At 44.6% G+C, this 18,252-nt stretch overlaps 1 protein-coding gene across 5 annotated transcripts in view; it reads left to right on the top strand.

Annotated features, from left to right (window-relative positions):
• RNMT (RNA guanine-7 methyltransferase) overlaps window positions 1-18,252 on the top strand; it is a 96,101-nt gene that overhangs the window by 31,709 nt on the left and 46,140 nt on the right. For all 5 annotated transcript variants that reach the window (XM_073631285.1, XM_073631288.1, XM_073631286.1 and 2 more), the window contains exons 6-7: window positions 29-154; window positions 9,239-9,351. In XM_073631285.1, the coding sequence (XP_073487386.1) occupies window positions 29-154; window positions 9,239-9,351 (239 nt within the window). The remainder of the gene's footprint in view (window positions 1-28; window positions 155-9,238; window positions 9,352-18,252) is intronic.

The raw sequence follows: 18,252 nt of genomic DNA, 5'->3' as shown, positions 1-18,252 counted from the left end.
AAATATATATATATATTTTTTTTGTTAGATGAGTTTTTAGACAGAGTGCGAGAAAGAAAAAACAGAAACATCGCAGTGTTGGATCTCGGCTGTGGGAAAGGAGGAGATTTGTTAAAGTGGAGGAAAGGCAGAATAGATCATCTTGTCTGTACCGGTAAGTCGGTTCTACAGTTTTAAGTGTAATTTTGAAACCTTTATGCTGCGTACACACGATCGGAAATGCCGCCAGCAAAACTCAGATGAGAGCTTTTTGATGGAAAATGCGACCGTGTGTATGCTCCATCGGCCTTTTACTGGCGGAATCCCAAAACAAAAATACGCTTTTTTTAAAAAAATTTAATGCAAAAGAACACAATACATAACCCAATTTTTTTGTAGAATATAAAAGATTGCGTTACACTGAGTAAATGGATACCAAACCTGTCATGCTTTAAAATTGTGCACGCCCACACAACGGCAACAAACGTAAATTTTACTATCCATAGGCGATGCTTTAACCGCATGCCGACCAGCCGCCGCAGTTGTACTGCGGCAACATGGCTCAGCTGCACGAATCGCCGCCATGGTACATCGGTACCATAGACTGCCACTAGGGGGCCCCTGCTCGCCCCCGGAGCCAATGCGAGTGCCCGGCAGTCGCGATCACCACCAGGCTCCTGCGATCGTTCGGGACACACCGAGAACCGGGATCTGTGTGTGTAAACACAGTTTCCGGTTCTTTAAGGGGAGAACAGACAGTCTGTTCATACAGAGTATGAACAGACGATCTGTCATCTCCCCTGCACAGTCCCCTCCCCCTTCAGTTAGAACATGTACTAGGATGTGGTTAACCCCTTCACTGCCAGTGACATTTTTACAGTAATTAATGCAATTTTATTGCATTGATTTCTGTAAAAATGCCAATGGTCCCAAAAATGTGTCAGAATTGTCCGTGTCCGCCATAATGTCGCAGTCCCAATAAAAATCGCAGTTCACCGCCATTACTAGTAAAAAAAAAAAATCAATAATAAAAAAGCCATAAAACGATCCCCTATTTTGTAGACGCAATAACTTTTGCGAAAACCAATCAATATATGCTTATTGCGATTTTTTTTTTTTTTTTTTTCTCCTAAAAAATATGTAGAAAATTACGTATCGGCCTAAACTGAGGGAAAAAAAAAATGTTTATATATTTTTGGGAGGATATTTATTACAGCAAAAAGTAAAAAATATTGCGTTTTTTTTTTTTTTCTTTTTTTCAAAATTGTCGCTCTTTTTTTGTTTATAGCGCAAGAAATAAAAAACGCGATCAAATACCACCAAAAGAAAGCTCTAATTTGTGGGAAAAAAGGACGTCAATTTTGAGAAAAGCATCCAAACATAACAGCCCCGAGCATCGTGTTGATTGTGTTCAATGTATGACCATACATCCGCCCCTTTGAGAAAAGCATCCGCCCCTTGTTGTCTTTATAACCATACATACATCCGCCCCTTTGAGAAAAGCATCCACCCCTTGCTGTATTAAATGAATAACCAGCCCCGAGCATCGGGAGTGAGCGGAGTGTTGATTGCGCATGCGTCTACAGCTGATTTTTCTTATTTAAGTTTTACCATTTTAAAGAATCGTGAGAGAATCGTGATCTGTATTCTAAGCAAAAAAATCGCGATTCTCATTTTTCCCAGGATCGTGCAGCTCTAGACAGAGGCACTTTACTTTTTTTTTTTTTTGTTTGTTTTTTCACTTGTTTTGATCACTTATATTGCTGTCCCAAGAAGTGTAAACATCCCTTGTGACAGCAGTAGTCATGTGACGGGGTTTTCTTATGGAGGAATCTGGGGGTTTCAAGACCCCAAATCCCTCCTTTGCACTTGAAAGCTTTCAAAACGCCAACATGGACGTTTTTTTAATACTTTCGCCTTTATGACTCCAGTTACCCGGACGTTAAATCATGAAATTGCTTCCGGGTTACTACATCCGAGACACGATCAAAGCTGATTCCGGCTTGCTTCTAGTCTTGTGCTGACTAGACGCTTGGGTCTCTCAATGGGATGGGAGAGCCCGGGCGAGCTCCGGGAGGGGGCAACGTCCCCTTCCCACTGCTTGTAATAACAATCGAGCAGCTGCTTAGCCGCATCAGTTCATACAAGAGAGCAGACCATCGGCTCTAGAAAAAAAAAAAAAAACACGTCCCGGGGTGATGCCGTCAGCTGCAGGCATCACTACAGTACAACCATTTGAATTCAAATGACATACAGGTATGTGATTTGGCGGCAAGTGGTCAACTATATCTTTCCTGCGCTTTAGCCAAAAGATGGTTACAACAGTGGATTCCAGTTCTGAAAGGGCATATATGGTTGTCCTCCAAGATTCCTGCCTCCTGGAGCATGCTCTGTCACTGTTGTGTCCTTTTGGACACAGCCGATACAGGTTGCGGTAAAAGGCTAATCACAGCAGCCCTTTACCATGTCATTAGCTGTGTCCAGTCACAGCTGGTCACATGTAAACAGACTTGACGGTTATCGGCAGTCCTTTCCTCGCACACTGTGTGAGGAAAACAGAGCTGTTAATCTGCAAAGCTGTCAGTACATTGTTTACATTAACAGTACAGCCTCATCTGTGCCCATCAGTTAAGATGAGAAATTACTTATTTGCAAATCTTTATAACCGGGACTAAGACTTTTTTTTTTTTTTCTCACATTTTCGGTCTTTTTTTGTTTAGCAAAAAATAAACCCCTTGGTGATTTAAAGAGGATATCCGCCCCCCAAATACTGTAGCTGCTGACTTTTAATATTAGGACACTTAACTGTCCAGGTAGCCTGCCATTCAAGTTAAGGGAAACCAGCAGTGAAGGGTCCCTACTGCGCATGTGTGAACCGTGCTGCACTTTCTAACTGGCCCGGTGGAGGAAGGAGAAGGGGGGCCAAACATCTGGGAGACAGCGCCACGGCGTCGCCACTCAGAAGTGGGGATGGGTACGTGTCAAAAAGGTGCTAAATGTGACACCGGAGGGGGAAGCAGATAAGCGGAGGTTCCACTTTTGGGTGGAACGCTGCTTTAAATACCACCGGAAGAAAGCGTTCTGTCTCAAAAAAAAATCATCATTTAAAGTGTGACCGCGCTGAAAATTGGCCTGGGCAGGAAGCGGCTGAATGTGCCTGGTATTGGTTAAATTTGCAGTCCAGCTTTTTACCTCTAGCTTTGCAAAGCTGTACAGACACCCCTTCTGTACTGAAATGGCTTGTTCTGATTTAATTGCACTCAATTCAGAGCCTTCCTTTATGTTCTGGCTGATTGACATCCAGCATCATCTAACGCTTTCCTCCTTCGCTTTGCTGTTCATGGCCTGCCTCTTCATTCATTGGATTTCTGTCTTGTAGGCTCAGCATCATGTGTGGGCAATACCTAGTGTGTTCTACTTGCAAATGCAGCCAATCTATGAAAGGTTACTTCTTCTAGACTGACACCCACCTATCGAGATATTTTGAAATGTGTCTAACTCTTCTTGAGAGCTGCAGCTTACTGCCTGCATCGGGGCTTAGGGCTCTAAATAGAAGTGTGGAAGCAGGGTACTGTGTTGTTTTTATAAAGCTATTTAAAGCACCCTGCCAGTCCCTCCCACAAGCCCTGATGTGTGTGCATTGCATAGAGAAGCACAGAGTCATAGTGATCATGTCACTGGGTCTAAAATAAGGTATGTAATGAAAATGGATGAGTTTTATTTAAAGAGGGGTAGTTGGGGGAGAGCCAGGTAAGGAAGACATCAGCCTAAAGTTGACCTGAATTGAAAACGTAAATATCTGCTATTCTATCTTCAATTTCTTGTGAAAACTAGCAGTGCACTTCCTGTCATCCCTGTGCTTACAACCTTAGTTGTATATCTGCTGTATGAGCAGCACTGCTTCCTGGAGAGATATTTGGTGATATCACTATAGTTTACCTTGCTTAGGTGGAGGTCGTACTTTAAGAGCTGCACTAAGTGCATTTCTTGCTTCTGTTGCTTTTTTGCTTCTTGTTTTGTACACCTTTTTCTCTTTGGTTCTTCGTCCCCTTCCCTCAAAATATCAGACTACCAGTCATGTGGGCATGGCTATCATAGGGAAATTACTCACTGTCACCTTACATAGACTTCCTGAGACTTTTAGCAAGCTTCAAATCATTCCGAAGCCTCCTAGTAATTTGGTTAAAGCTGAGTTTCACCCAAAAGTGGAAGCTCCACTTATGTGCCTACTCCACCCCTCCCATGCCACATTTGGCACCTTTTGGGGGGGGGGGGGAGCAGCAGCTGAGAGATCTTGCCACAGCGCCATCCCTATGGAAGTTTACCCCCCCTCCTCCTTCCCCTGCCACCGGGCCATTCAGAAAGCTCAGCGCACTTCATGCTTGCGCAGTAGGGAATTATCTTTTGAAGATGAAAGGCTTCACTGCTGGTTTCCTTTACTACGAATGGTGGTGGCGGCAGCACCCGAGAGCCGATGGAAACATCTGCTGGGGTGCCAACATCGCCGGGTTCCAGTACAGGTAAGTGTCCTAATACTGTTAGTACGTCGGCCTCTAAAAATTTGGCGCAGTGCCTGGAAAATATAGAGCAACTGAGCATGTGCAGAGCGGGGTGTATTACTGGATTTTACACAATAAAGGCACTTATTTTTAATGTTTTACATAGTTACCTGCAAAAGGGGCCAGCCTGAAGTGATTTAGCAGGGTTTCATTTTCTGACTAAAGTTCCACTTTATGCTGCAGATTCTGTCTAGTCTTGCCTCCTATAGCCTGCAGTTGCGAGATGGCACTTGATATCTGAAAAAGCACTTTGTTGGTGCATCGTTGAGAACTACGAGCTCTGCTGCAGTGGCTGTTGGCTCTAGTGGTTCATTCACAGAACTCATGGGCGCGCTGTTAAGTTGTGATAGCAGGTGCAGGAAGAGGGGCCCTCTGTTCTGTAATATGTTAAACCTTAAATACGGGTGTAACATGTAGCATGGTGAACTTATCCTTTATAAGATTCCTTAGGCACAGTGTTTTGTCTTACAACATTCAAATGGCTATCCAGCTCCTTCAAACTTTCAGATGGGTGATCAGCTTCAAGAAGTCTGCCCTCCCACTGGGACTGATTCTAGACTTGGCCTAAGCGAACATTTTCCTTCCTTGGGAAAAGATTGCGTCTCTAGGGTCCAACTGTTGATTGCTTCTGCATGAGAGTTCTGTGCCTCATGGTAGGCTCCTTCGAGGCGGTTCCTTTTTGTTAATTTCCTTTCCAGACAGGTTTCTGTCCTATCCATTCTATTCAAGAAACCTTTTGCTTCACACTCCAGTGAAGATGTTTCTAAAAGTAATTGCTCTTAATCTCCCACTTCAACTTCCTGTGTTGTGATGTCTGCTGGGCACCCACGATCGCTCCTGATAGAGACAGAACGGAGGTCTGTCAATGTAAACAGACAGATCTCCGTTCTGTCAGGGGTGAGGAGACTGATCTGTTCCTACTGCTTAGGAACAGCGATCGGTCTCCTCCTCCAGGGAGTCCCATCGCCCCACAGTTAGAAACATTCCCTAGGACACACATTTAACCCCTTGATCGCCCCCTAGTGTTAACCCCTTCCAGTGACATTTATACAGTAATCGGTGGCTATTTTTAGCACTGATCGCTGTATAAATGTCAGTGGTCCAAAATAGTGTCAAAAGTGTCCGATCTGTCTGCCGCAATGTCGTAGTCCTGATTACTGATCACCACCATTACTAGTAAAAAAAAAAAAAAAAAAAAAAAAACTAATATAAATGCCATAACTCTACCCCCTATTTTTGTATAACTTCGCTATAACTTTTGCGCAAACCAATTAATATACGCTTATTGCGACTTCTACATTTTTTTTTTTTTTTTTACCAAAAAAAAATACATATCGGCTTAAACTGAGGAAGAAATTTTGTTATGTATTTTTTTTTTTTTTTGGTAAAAAAAAAAAAAAAATTTCTTCCTCAGTTTAAGCCGATATGTATTTTTTTTTTTTTTTTTTTTTTGGTTAAAAAAAAAAAAAAAAATCGGCTTAAACCGAGGAAGAAATATATTTTTTTTTTTTTTTTTTATTTTTTTTTTTTTTTTTGTGTTTCAACCGCAGAGGTGATCAAATACCACCAAAAGAAAGCTCTATTTGTGGGGGGAAAAGGTACATTGTTTTGTTTGGGTACAACGTCGCACGGCCGCAATTGTCAGTTAAAGCAACACAGTGCCATATCGCTTTAACTGACTCCTAGTACTCTGAAAGTGGCTATGGGGGAGCCAACCTGCTGCAATATAACTGCAGCTGCTGGTCCTCAAGTGGTTAAGTCAACTCTATTTTAAATCATAATTTTTAAAGAGCAACTGTCATCTCTGTCCTGCAGTGGCTCCTCCTCTGACCTGCTGTTGACTCACCGACAGTCCCATTCACTTTAATGGGATGGCTGGTGATGCGCCAGTGACACAACAAGGTGAGGGACGTGGCGGCAGCAGGTGAGTGGATGCCCGCTAACAGGCGCTGCCATGATGGATCTGAAATGACAGGTGCTCTTTAAATGTAAGGACTTATTCTTGCTGATAGAATCTTTAATATTTGCAAACAAAATGAAGGTTTCCTATTTAGAATAATAAGCTGTCAGGTTAGTAAAACGGTGATATCGGAACAGATTTAATCATACAGTTTGTAATGTGCATAGATTTGCAAAATAATGGGATAAAAAGAATATTCCTGAACTTTGTTTTGTCTCATGGTTACTGTGAAATTGTGTGAATGCATCAGTGCATGTTATCTCAGCTTGCAGAGCTTGGATTCATTGAAAGAGTTTACCAAAAAGGTGTTGCAGAATATACAGCCTCATGCTACATAAAACTAAGCTCCAATTCATGCTGAATAAACTAAATAATTAATGCATCTTGAAGAGGAACTGCAGTCTGCTCACATAATTTGTAATAAAAAACATCTTTGCCAGTCTTGTCCCACTCCTCTTTGCAGATCCTCTCCAACTTATTAAAAGGGTTGTTTTTTTCACCTTAATGCATCCTTAAAATACCTTGCAGTCACCAGCACCCCCCCCCCCCCCCGCTCCCTGTTTTTACTTACCTGAGCCCCTTCATCTCCTCGGCGGGGACACACTGTCCCTATCTCCACAGGGTCCCGGCTCTTGATTGGATAGAATAATAGCGCCGCCTTTGCCTCCCACTGCTGTCGACCAAATCCAATGACGCGGGGGGCGATTCCGGCATTTGTGTCTGTGGATGCGCCTGCAAAGTAACCCCCTCGGGAGAGCGCTTCTCCTAGGGGGGTTATCTTATATAGGGAGGAGCTGCTAGAGCTGCTGGGGGACCCCAGAAAAGGATGTTCAGGACCACACTGTGCAAAATGAGGTGCACAGTGGAGGTAAGTATGATATGTATGTTGTGGACTTTAATGTGCTTCTTTTTTATTTCCTTGGCCATGTGTTTTGGGTCATTGTCATGTTGGAATACCCATCCATGTCCCATTTCCAATGCCCTGGCTGAGGGAAGGAGGTTCTCACCCAAGATTTGGTGGTACATGGCCCTGTTCATTGTCCCTTTCTGATGCAGTGAAGTTGTCCTGTGCTTTTAGCAGAAAAACACAGCCAAAGCATAATGTTTTCACCTCCATGTTTGACGGTGGGGATGGTGTTCTTGGCATCATAGGCAGCATTCCTCCTTCTCTAAACACGATGAGTTGAGTTGATGCCAAAGAGCTTGATTTGGTCTCATCTGACCACAACTCTTTCACCCAGTTCTCCTCTGAATCATTCAGATGTTCATTAGCAAATGAACAGGCCTGTACATGTTCTTTCTTGAGCAGGGGGACCTTGCGGGCGCTGCAGGATTTCAGTCCTTCACGGTGTAGCGTGTTGCCAATTGTTTTCTTGGTGACTATGGTCCCAGCTGCCTTGAGATCATTGACCAGATTCTCTCGTGTAGTTCTGGGCTGATTCCTCACCGTTCTCATGATCATTGAAACTTCACGAGGTAAGATCTTGCACGGAGACCCAGAACCAGTTCTTTTGTGTTTCTTCCATTTGCGAATAATCGCTGTTGTCATGCTCTCACAAGCCGCTTGGCGATGGTCTTGTAGCCCATTCCAGCCTTGTGTACGATCTACAATCTTGTCCCTGACGTTCCTTGGACATCTCTTTGGTCTTAGCCATGGTGGAGAGATTGGAATCGGATTGATTGCTTCTGTGGACAGATGTCTTTATACAGGTAACCCCCTGAGATTAGGAGCACCCCCTTTTTAAGAGAGTGCTCCTAATCTTAGCTTGTTACCTGTATAGAAGGCACCTGGGAGCCTTGCTGATTGATAGGGGATCAAATACTTTCACTCATTAAAATGCAAATCAATTTATAACTTTTTTTTAATGCCTTTTTTAAATACTCTGTCTCTCACTGTTAAAATAAACCTAACATTTAAAATTGACCATTTCTTTGTCAGTGGGCACATGTACAAAATCAGCAGGGGATCAATTACTTTTTTTCCCTCGCTGTAAATCTTTCACACATGCCAAAAAGTATTTTTTGAGAAAATCGAGTAGAAAAGGGAAAAATACACTTTATCCTTTTAGTTTTTAGGTTTTATGGTCGGTGCAGTGGTGGGCTGTTATTTCCTCAGCACGGTCTATGAACGCTGCTGGAGAAATTGCTTTTACTGTTCTTTTAGTTTTTTACAGATGTACTATTATTTTGTAAATGTAGAAAGATCTTCTTCTTTTATAAATGTATTTTTTTTTTTTTTTTTACTATTTTTGAATGTTGCACAGATAAACCCAGTGCTTTCTTAGCATTATTGTTACTTTACTTTTCAAGTTGTTTTGTTACATGAATAACATAATAGCTAAGCCTAGTCATTAAGGCATGCAATACAAAGTAAGTGTTTTTTACTTTTTCTCTTTTTTTTTTTTTTTTTTTTTTTAAATAATATTTTTCTCGTTCGCTTTTTTTTCTTTTTTTTTTTTTTTTCATTTCTTGCTTACCTTTTGTTAGTTATTTAAAAGCCGTTTTATAGTGATTTAAGATTTCCAGATCCTTTATGACAAGCTCCTATTATTTTCAGTGGCCCAAAGGGAATATTATGTACAGTCCTGCAATAAGTGGTAGTCCTTGTTATGAGGCCTAATGCTCTTCCAGCACTAATTAACTAGAGCAATAGAGCTGTTTTAGCTTATAATTGGTCTTGGACAATTGTTGCTTGTGCTGGGGTTCATTGTAATTTATATCCTCTTGCTAATTTTTACAGATATAGCAGAAGTTTCTGTCCAGCAGTGTGAACAGCGGTATGTTGATATGAAAGAACGAGCACGCCATGAGCAGGTTTTTGAAGCAGAGTTTGTGACTGCAGATTCTACAAAGGTACTTTTATGATTGCTGAGTCAGAGGTTAAAGCAGTGTAAACTAACAAATTATTTAAGAGCTTTACAAATAAACTTTAAACATGTTAAAAAAAATGTCTAAATTGTTAGGAGATTGAACTTTAACCCTTAATGTTGTTGTAAACCTCAGTCATGAAATATGAACAAGGTTTATCCTATTCTATAGTGTGTCTCAATTAAGCGCAGCAAGTCAGGGGCGTACCTACAGTTGTGCCCTGGCCCCATGCTCCAGGGGGCCCGTGGCGGCATATAGAAGACCCAATCCCCTCCATGTTCCTCCTGCAGCTTCTGAAACCTGCTTCTCCTCTTCTTGCCACAGGCATTCAGCAGCTGCCTCCCCCTGCCACCCCTTCTGCTTTCTCCGGGGCCCCTGTGTGTTCTTTCTCTTTTTCTCTTTCACTTTCTCCTTCTCCTCAAGAGCTGTGCCTCGAATATTACCATTTTGGTAGTTATAGGTATATTCCAAATTACTATTTTAATTTTTGAAATGGCAGCATTCCTATGACTGACCAGTGGAAGTCAGGGCATTTACTCCAAACTTTTGACTTGGTTCACTCTGTCTCACTTAGGCTTTGTGTACACATAGCCTACTTTGACCGCCGGAAAACGCAAAATGTGGCAAAATCACACCTCCATTTTGCGGCTGGCGATCAAAACGTTCCTTTCTTTCTCGAACATCACAGGACACAGAGCCACAGTAATTACTGATGGGTTACATAGGGTATCACTGGTGATTGGACACTGGCACACCCTATCAGGAAGTTCAACCCACTATAAAATCCCTCCCCTTGCAGGGATACCTCAGTTTTTACGCCAGTGTCTTAGGTGATGGACGTGTAAAGATGTCCTGTGCTGAGCTCCAAAAGGAATATCCTATATCCTATACTGGGGCAAGCCAGGCAGACCGGATCCATTCAAAGTGTCCTTTCTAGGCCGAATTGGATGGTACATGGGCCTCGTGTCCGAAGAAACGAGGTTTTACCTGTAATGCTTCTCTTTTTAGAGAGCTGGACCCCGCATATTAGAAAATGGTTTTCTAGCCGGGTGCTTTACGGGCCCAGAACTGCAGGATCCCCCTATTCGTAGGGGACCCCAGTCTCTGACGGTTTTTTCAAACTGAGCCCACTGTGAGAGGTGAAAATTGGGTCTGTGTAAACTGAACCCTGCGGCTGGATAAAGTAAGAGGAGATTCCGCAGAATTTTCTAATTCTAGTAGGTTTCTCCTTTAAAGCGGGGGTCCACCTATCTATCGTGTTGTTGTGTTTTTTTTTTTTTTTTTTTTTTTTTGAGTTCATTCACAAACTTTTCTTCTCAGCATTACATACTCACATATTGTGTGTAATATGTCCGCCTGTGTCAGATTTCGTCGGAAAGAATAACTTATATTATTCACTGCAGGCGGTTTCCATCTTCATTGTGGGCATTTGAAGCCCACAAGCATTTATTTCCTGGATTCGGTGAATGCTGTGCTCCCAGCATTCACCGCTTGTTTCCGCACATGCTCAGTGGCATCCTGGGAAGCCTGAGACTAGCTCCCAGGAGACTGTGCGTAGTCTGGGAGAGGCTAGAAACACGCCTACTCCCACGGGAGGAGAACCAGGAAGTGCAAAGGAGAATAGAAAAATAAAAGGTAATTACGGCGATTTAAATTTTTTTTAAACGGAACGTCAGCATCTAGGCAAGGAAGAGAATACATACAGATATTGTTCAAAATTTGGGTGGAACCCCGCTTTAAGGTAAATGCATGCTATGCCTATTGTGACCACCGGGGGCTGCCAAGAGCACAAACCTTCACATGCTGGATTGTCTGTCTCAGTGTTAATGTTGCACGTGTTTTTCACAGCGTCTCAGGCCGGCTGCAAAGGTAGGATGGATGGGGGGATTTCTCATGTTTGAATGTCCGTCCCGTCCCCCCCCCCCCCCAAGGCTAGAGAGAGGCCACAGGGGTCTAGAAGGTGGTTATACCGCTCGGGCACCGCTGCCTCGGCCGCCATTTCCGACCATTGCCGTTTAGGCAGGTCTTCACTACCAGCTTCTCTCCCTCCTCCCCCTCCCCCAGCCTTCCTCCATAGTATTACAGGAGAGTCGGCCAACGCGGGAGGGGGGGAGGGGGGGAGGGCGTCTCGTCAGCACAGGTGCTTAGACTCCCACTCAGGCCAGCTGCAGGCTATTAAAGGCACTCTGTACAGGTGCACACAGCCTTTGGAGAGACACAGAGCTGACGGTCGCATGTAAGGTGGGACACAGGCATTCTCCTAGGCAGCATTTACTGAAATAACACCAGACTGAGCATTGGGTAGCAAGGCTTTTAGCCAGACTACATCGCTCAGCAGTCAGTGTTCATTTGTATACCTCACACCTTGTTGCTTTGCACTATGGGTAGAAGAGGTTCAAGCACCCCAAGAACCAGAGACACTAGGGGATCTCGGTCAGATTCTGAGGGCCCCCTGTCAGCAGCATCCTCCCCCCACTGATGGGCCAGGGACGGCTAGCCAGGGAGAGCCGTTGGGGTCAGGGGCTACACCTGCTTCTGGCACTTCAGCCCCTGTATACTTTACACAAGAGGTTTTTTCCTCAACCACTAATGGTCTATAGGAAAGATTAATGGCCGTGATTGCGCACTAGGCCTTCCTCTGTTCCCCAAGACCCTCAGGAAGAGGAGTTCTGGGATAAAGGAGATGAATCCCTTTCAGAGGATCGGGATGGGACGGATGATTCCTCTTTGGATTTGGATTTGGATTGGTCCGCTCCACATTTAACTTGCCCGTACCTGAAACTGCTAAAGAATCCTCTTCTGCTTTGGGGTCACTGAAACCTTTCCAAGCAGCACAGGCTTTTCCTGTTCATAATTTACTTGAAAAGCTCATTTATTCTGAGTGGGATCACCCAGACAAAAGTTTTCAACACTTTATCCGATGGAAGAAAAGTTTATTAAAATGTGGGGAATACCGGCCATTGATGCCGCCATTTCCTCCGTAAATAATAGTCCTGACTTGTCCTGTAGACAATGCTCAGATGCTCAGAGATCCTGTAGATAAAAAGATGGAATCCCTATTGAAGGATGTTTTTTCCTTAGCAGGTTCAGTGGCTCAACCTGCAGTAGCAGCGATTGGAGTCTGTCAATACTTAAGAGACCATGTTAAGCAGGTCATCAAAGTATTACCTGAACAACAGGCCCAGGGGTTTGCTAACCTTCCAGCGGCCTTATGCTTTGTGGTTGACGCCATTAGAGATTCTATCGTGCAAACCTCCCGTCTTTCACTGGGGTTGGTGCATATACGTAGAATCCTATGGTTGAAAAATTGGTCAGCCGAAGCACCACGTAAGAAGCTGCTGGCTGGGTTTCCATTTCGTGGTGCAAGGTTGTTTGGAGAAGACTTGGATAACTATATCAAGAGAATCTCTTGTGGGAAAAGCACTCTCTTACCTGTCAAAAAGAAGAGTAAGCGTCCCTCTTTCAAACGGACTCTTTCCCCAGCGCCGGGGGCTTCAGCCTCCATCTGGGTCCAGAGACAAGAGTCAACCCCAGGGACAAAAGAAGTCCTGGGGGAAGAAGCCTAATAGGCAAAACACTAAGACCTCTGCATGAGGGGGCGCCCCCGCTCACTCGAGTGGGGGGAAGGCTGCGACAGTTCTCAGGGCTCTGGCAGGAGGATTTCCAGGACAGATGGGTAATCTCCACGGTAACCTTAGGGTACAAGCTGGAGTTTCAGGAATTTATCTCTCCTCGGTTCCTCAGATCAAGTGTCCCCAGAGAAGAAGCAGTCGCTCCTTCTAGCGTTAGAGCGACTTTTGTCGTAGGAGGTCATTATGATAGTTCCCGCAAAGGACCAAGGATTGGGCTTCTATTCCAACCTTTTTACGGTCCAAAAGCCAAATGGGGATGTCAGACCCATTCTGGATTTAAGGGATCTGAACCGATTCCTAAGGATTCAATCCTTCCGCATGGAATCAATTCGGACAGTAGTTCCCACCCTGCAGGGAGGAGAATTTCTGGCATCGATAGACATCAGAGATGCATATCTGCATGTGCCCATTTTTCCTGCTCATCAGAAGTTTCTGCGCTTCGAGGTAGGAGGGCGCCATTTTCAGTTTGTGGCTCTGCCTTTTCGGGATAGCCACTGCACCTCGAGTGTTCACAAAGATCTTGGCTCCTCCTCTGGCCAGATTAAGGGCTCAGGGTATAGCTGTCATAGCATACCTAGACGACCTGCTCTTGATAGACCGGTCGGTAGCCTCTTTGAATGGAAACTTGAGGACCACAGTCAGGTATCTAGAACACCTGGGTTGGATCCTCAACCTAAAAAAATACTGGAGTATTTGGGTCTGATTATAGATACAAGCCAGGAGAACATATTTCTACCCCAGGCAAAGACCGCTGCTTTAAGAGAGCTGATTCTGGCAGTCAGGACCAAGAAGGGTCCCTCTGTCCACCTTTCTTTGAGGCTACTAGGGAAGATGGTGGCTTCATTCGAAGCAGTTCCCTATGCTCCGTTTCATTCAAGAATGCTGCAACACAGTATTCTGTCGACCTGGAACAAGAAGGTTCAGGCATTAGACTTTACGATGCACCTGTCGCATGCGGTGCGTCAGAACCTCAATTGGTGGCTCATACCCGAAAACCTGCAGAAGGGGATATCCTTTCTACCGGTTACCTGGACGGTGGTAACAACAGATACCAGTCTGTCAGGTTGGGGAGCAGTTCTGGAACAGTCTGCGGTTCAGGGGATATGGTCCAAGACCGAGAGGACCTTACCCATCAACATTCTGGAGATCCGGGCGATATATCTAGCCCTAAAAGCCTGGACTATCAGGCTACAGGGTTGTCCGGTCAGGATCCAGTCCGACAATGCCACAGCAGTGGCTTATGTCAATCATCAGGGAGGCACCCAGAGCCGAGCTGCTCAAAAGGAGGTGAACCAGATCTTAGTCTGGGCAGAGATGCATGTGCCATGCATATCGGCAGTTTTCATCCCGGGAATAGAGAACTGGCAGGCGGACTATCTAAGTCGCCAGCAGTTACTTCCAGGGGAATGGTCTCTGCATCCCGATGTCTTTTGGGCCATATGCCAAAGATGGGGGGGTTCCAGATGTAGATCTCTTTGCATCCCGATTCAACAAAAAGACACATTTGTGGCAAGGACAAAAGATCCTCTTGCATGCGGGACGGATGCGTTGGTGATTCCGTGGCATCAGTTCTCACTGATTTACGCATTCCCGTCTGCTACTACCACGACTCCTTCGCAGGATCAGGCAGGAAAGGAAGTCAGTACTTCTGGTGGTCCCCGCTTGGCCCAGAAGGACTTGGTATGCAGAAATAGTAAGGATGACGGTGGGTTCCCCGTGGACCCTACCGGTACGCCCAGACCTGTTATCTCAAGGTCCAGTGTTCCATCCTGCCTTACAAACGCTAAATTTGACGGTTTGGCTATTGAGACCCACGTTCTGAAGAGTCGTGGGCTCTCAGGTCCTGTCATATCTACCTTGATTAATGCAAGGAAGCCAGCTTCCAGGATGATTTTATCATAGAGTCTGGAAAGCTTATGTATCCTGGTGTGAATCCAGAGGTTGGCATCCCAGGAAATATGTCATAGGTAGAATTCTTGATTTTCTACAATTAGGATTAGAGATGAAGCTGGCCTTGAGTTCCATCAAGGGCCAGGTCTCTGCTTTAACAGTATTATTTCAGCGGCCACTTGCTTCGCATTCTTTGGTCCGAAGCTTTATGCAGGGGGTGATGCGTCTTAATCCTCTGGTTAAAGCGCCCCTAAACCCCTGGGACTTGAACTTGGTCCTGGCTGTGTTACAGAAACATCCTTTTGAACCAATAAGTCAGATTCCATTGGTCTTGTTGACAAGGAAGTTAATTTTTCTTGTGGCCATCTCTTCTGCTAGAGTTTCAGAATTAGCAGCCCTTTCCTGTAAGGAGCCTTATTTGATTATACACAAAGATAGAGTGGTACTGCGCCCTCATCCTAGTTTTTTACCGAAGGTGGTTTCTGATTTTCATTTAAACCAAGACATTGTTCTGCCTTCCTTTTTTCCAGATCCCTGTTCTCCGGAAGAGAGATCTCTACATTCGTTGGATGTAGTAAGAGCAGTTAAGGCCTATCTCGGGGCAACTGCTCAGATCCGCAAGACGGATGTTTTGTTTGTGCTGCCAGAGGATCCCAATAGAGGACAGGCAGCGTCAAAAGCTACCATTTCTAGATGGATTCGACAATTGATCATTCAAGCTTACGGTTTGAAACAGAAGATTCCTCCGTTTCAGATCAGGGCACATTCCACAAGGGCTATTGGTGCTTCTTGGGCAGTGTATCACCGGGCCTCTATGGCTCAAATCTGCAAGGCCGCAACCTGGTCTTCAGTTCATACATTCACCAGATTCTATCAGGTGGATGTGAGAAGGCATGAGGATATCGCCTTTGGGCGTAGTGTGCTGCAGGCAGCGGTACAGGGTCCTCAGGTCTGATTGCACCCTACTTGGTCGTGGTTCCCCCCCCCCCCCTCAGGTAGCATTGCTCTGGGACATCCCATCAGTAATTACTGTGGCTCTGTGTCCCGTGATGTTCGAGAAAGAAAATAGGATTTTTTAAAACAGCTTACCTGTAAAATCCTTTTCTTTCGAAGGACATCACGGGACGCAGAGGTCCCGCCCCTCTTCTAATACACTATATTGCTTGGCTACAAAACTGAGGTATCCCTGAAAGGGGAGGGATTATATAGGGGGTTGAACTTCCTGACAGGGTGTGCCAGTGTCCAATCACCAGTGATACCCTATATAACCCATCAGTAATTACTGTGGCTCTGTGTCCTGTGATGTCCTTCGAAAGAAAAGGATTTTACAGGTAAGCTGTTTTAAAAAATCCTATTATCCTACATTCTTCCGTGTTCAGGAGAGGAAGGTTTAAGCTCCCCTAACCGCAGCAGCTCCTAAACTCTGCTAAAAGCCTACATGGACACATAGGCTTTTATGGAGTTGAGTTTAGGAGCTTTGGCAAAAAAATGCCAAAAGCTCCTAAAACTTGTTTAGAACCTGTAGTGTACATTAAGCCTAAAGCTGGTCGGATATTTTGGGCTTTTGCTTCACCTTGCACAAAAAGCAGTGGCCCTGTATCTATCTGATCGAGGCAACATGCGCATTACCAGTTGTTTCTCCCTTTTTTTTTTTTTTTTTTCCCCGCATGCTTTTGGTCTGTTTGAGTATATTTTTGTCTTTTCCTTAAGCCAGCTATCATTTTGTAGTTTGTTTGTTTTTGTAAATTACCTTCTGAGCTTCCAAAGCACTATTTCTCCTTCTTTTTACCAAGGAAGAACTCTTAAAATATACAAGTCAGGTCTTAGGGACCCCCAGTTAAATAAATTAAATAACAAAATAATTTTAAGCTACAGCTGTAAATTGGGCACACCACATTGGCTGACAGTAGACGGGCTACTTGACACTTGGTGATCAGTGAAAAGAATGCCCTGTTACATTAATTGTGATTGTAGTGCTACGTTAAGCCTGGTACACTTGGGTAGCTTTTATTCGTTCAAGCTGAGTGGGCGGAACGGAAAAAAAGAGAAGCTTGCTGTATCAACTATGTGATGTTAGTATAGTGACCTCCCCGCTGAGCTTTCTGTGTTCTGACAGAGGCACTTACCCCCCCAACACACTAGCAAGCACTGATCGAATGACGGTCAGCTGCTGGTTTTCCAGCAAGCTTGTTTAAACGGAAGCAAGACAGGCTGCTGTAGGCAAAGGCCGAATGGTTAACCTAAACAATACTGTCTTTGCAGTAAGTTAACATTTTAAGGTTTAATTGTTTACATGGAAAAATTAAAGGAGAAGCTTAACTGGTCCCATGCCACTGGCATTGTGATGGTGCCAGCACTGTGCAAGGCACTGTTTTGCAGGAAATCGGTCCATCACTACACACTTCTCAAAATCCTAGCAACCTTTGGTGGAACCCTAGCTTTTCATAAAACCCAGGTTATAGAAGACTGCTCTAAAGTATAGGTCTAAGGGCTGCTTCACACCAGATGCAGTCCAGTGCATTTATATTCTGCAGCAGAAACGCATAGACAATGTTTATCGTGGATTCTAGTGGCCCTAGTTCACACTAGTACAGTGTATTCCATTACAGTCAACAAACGTAGAACATGTTGCATGTTGTAAGGAATGCTTCTGGAACGTGGCAAAATGCCCCAGAACACACATGTCCTCAGTTGAGATGGGGAATGCACTGGAGCACATAAAAAAAAAACACGCATGCAGACATTATGGTCTAAACTGGCTCTTAGAATTTTGGGGGTGTAATGTCAAAAGTCTTAGCAATGGAAGTAACCAATTGACATGGGGTCTGCAAAGACTTGCCCCTTAACAGTTAGTTTTATTAAATTAAAGAGGTTGTAAACCCTTGTGTTTTTTTTCACCTTAATGCATCCTATGCATTAAGGTGAAAAAACTTCTAGTGGCCGGCCCCCCAGCTCCCCCGTTTTACTCACCTGAGCCCTGGAATTTCCCATGGTGGAGACGCGCTCATCCTCTGCCCGGGGTTCTCTACTCTTGATTGGATAGATTGATAGAAGCGCAGGCATTGGCTCCTGCTGCTGTCAATCAAATCCAATGATGCGGAATTGGTCCGGCATTCTGCGTCTATGGACACAAATGCTGGACTTGGGAGCACGCCTGCAAGGTAACCCCCCGGGAGAGCGCTTCTCCCTGGGGGTTATACGATCTGGGGAGGAGCTTCCAGCGCCGCTGGGGAACCCCAGAAGAGGATGATCAGGGCCACACTGCAAAACGAACTGCACAGTGAAGGTTAGTATAACATGTTTTTCTTATCGTACATCACAGGACACAGAGCCATAGTAGATACAGGCCACCTTCAGGTGATGC

The sequence above is a fragment of the Aquarana catesbeiana genome, linkage group LG05, assembly GCF_042186555.1.
Source record: "Aquarana catesbeiana isolate 2022-GZ linkage group LG05, ASM4218655v1, whole genome shotgun sequence".
NCBI lineage: Eukaryota > Metazoa > Chordata > Amphibia > Anura > Ranidae > Aquarana > Aquarana catesbeiana.
Note: the sequence above shows the minus strand (reverse complement) of the source record. Positions and strands in the feature narration are given on the sequence as shown.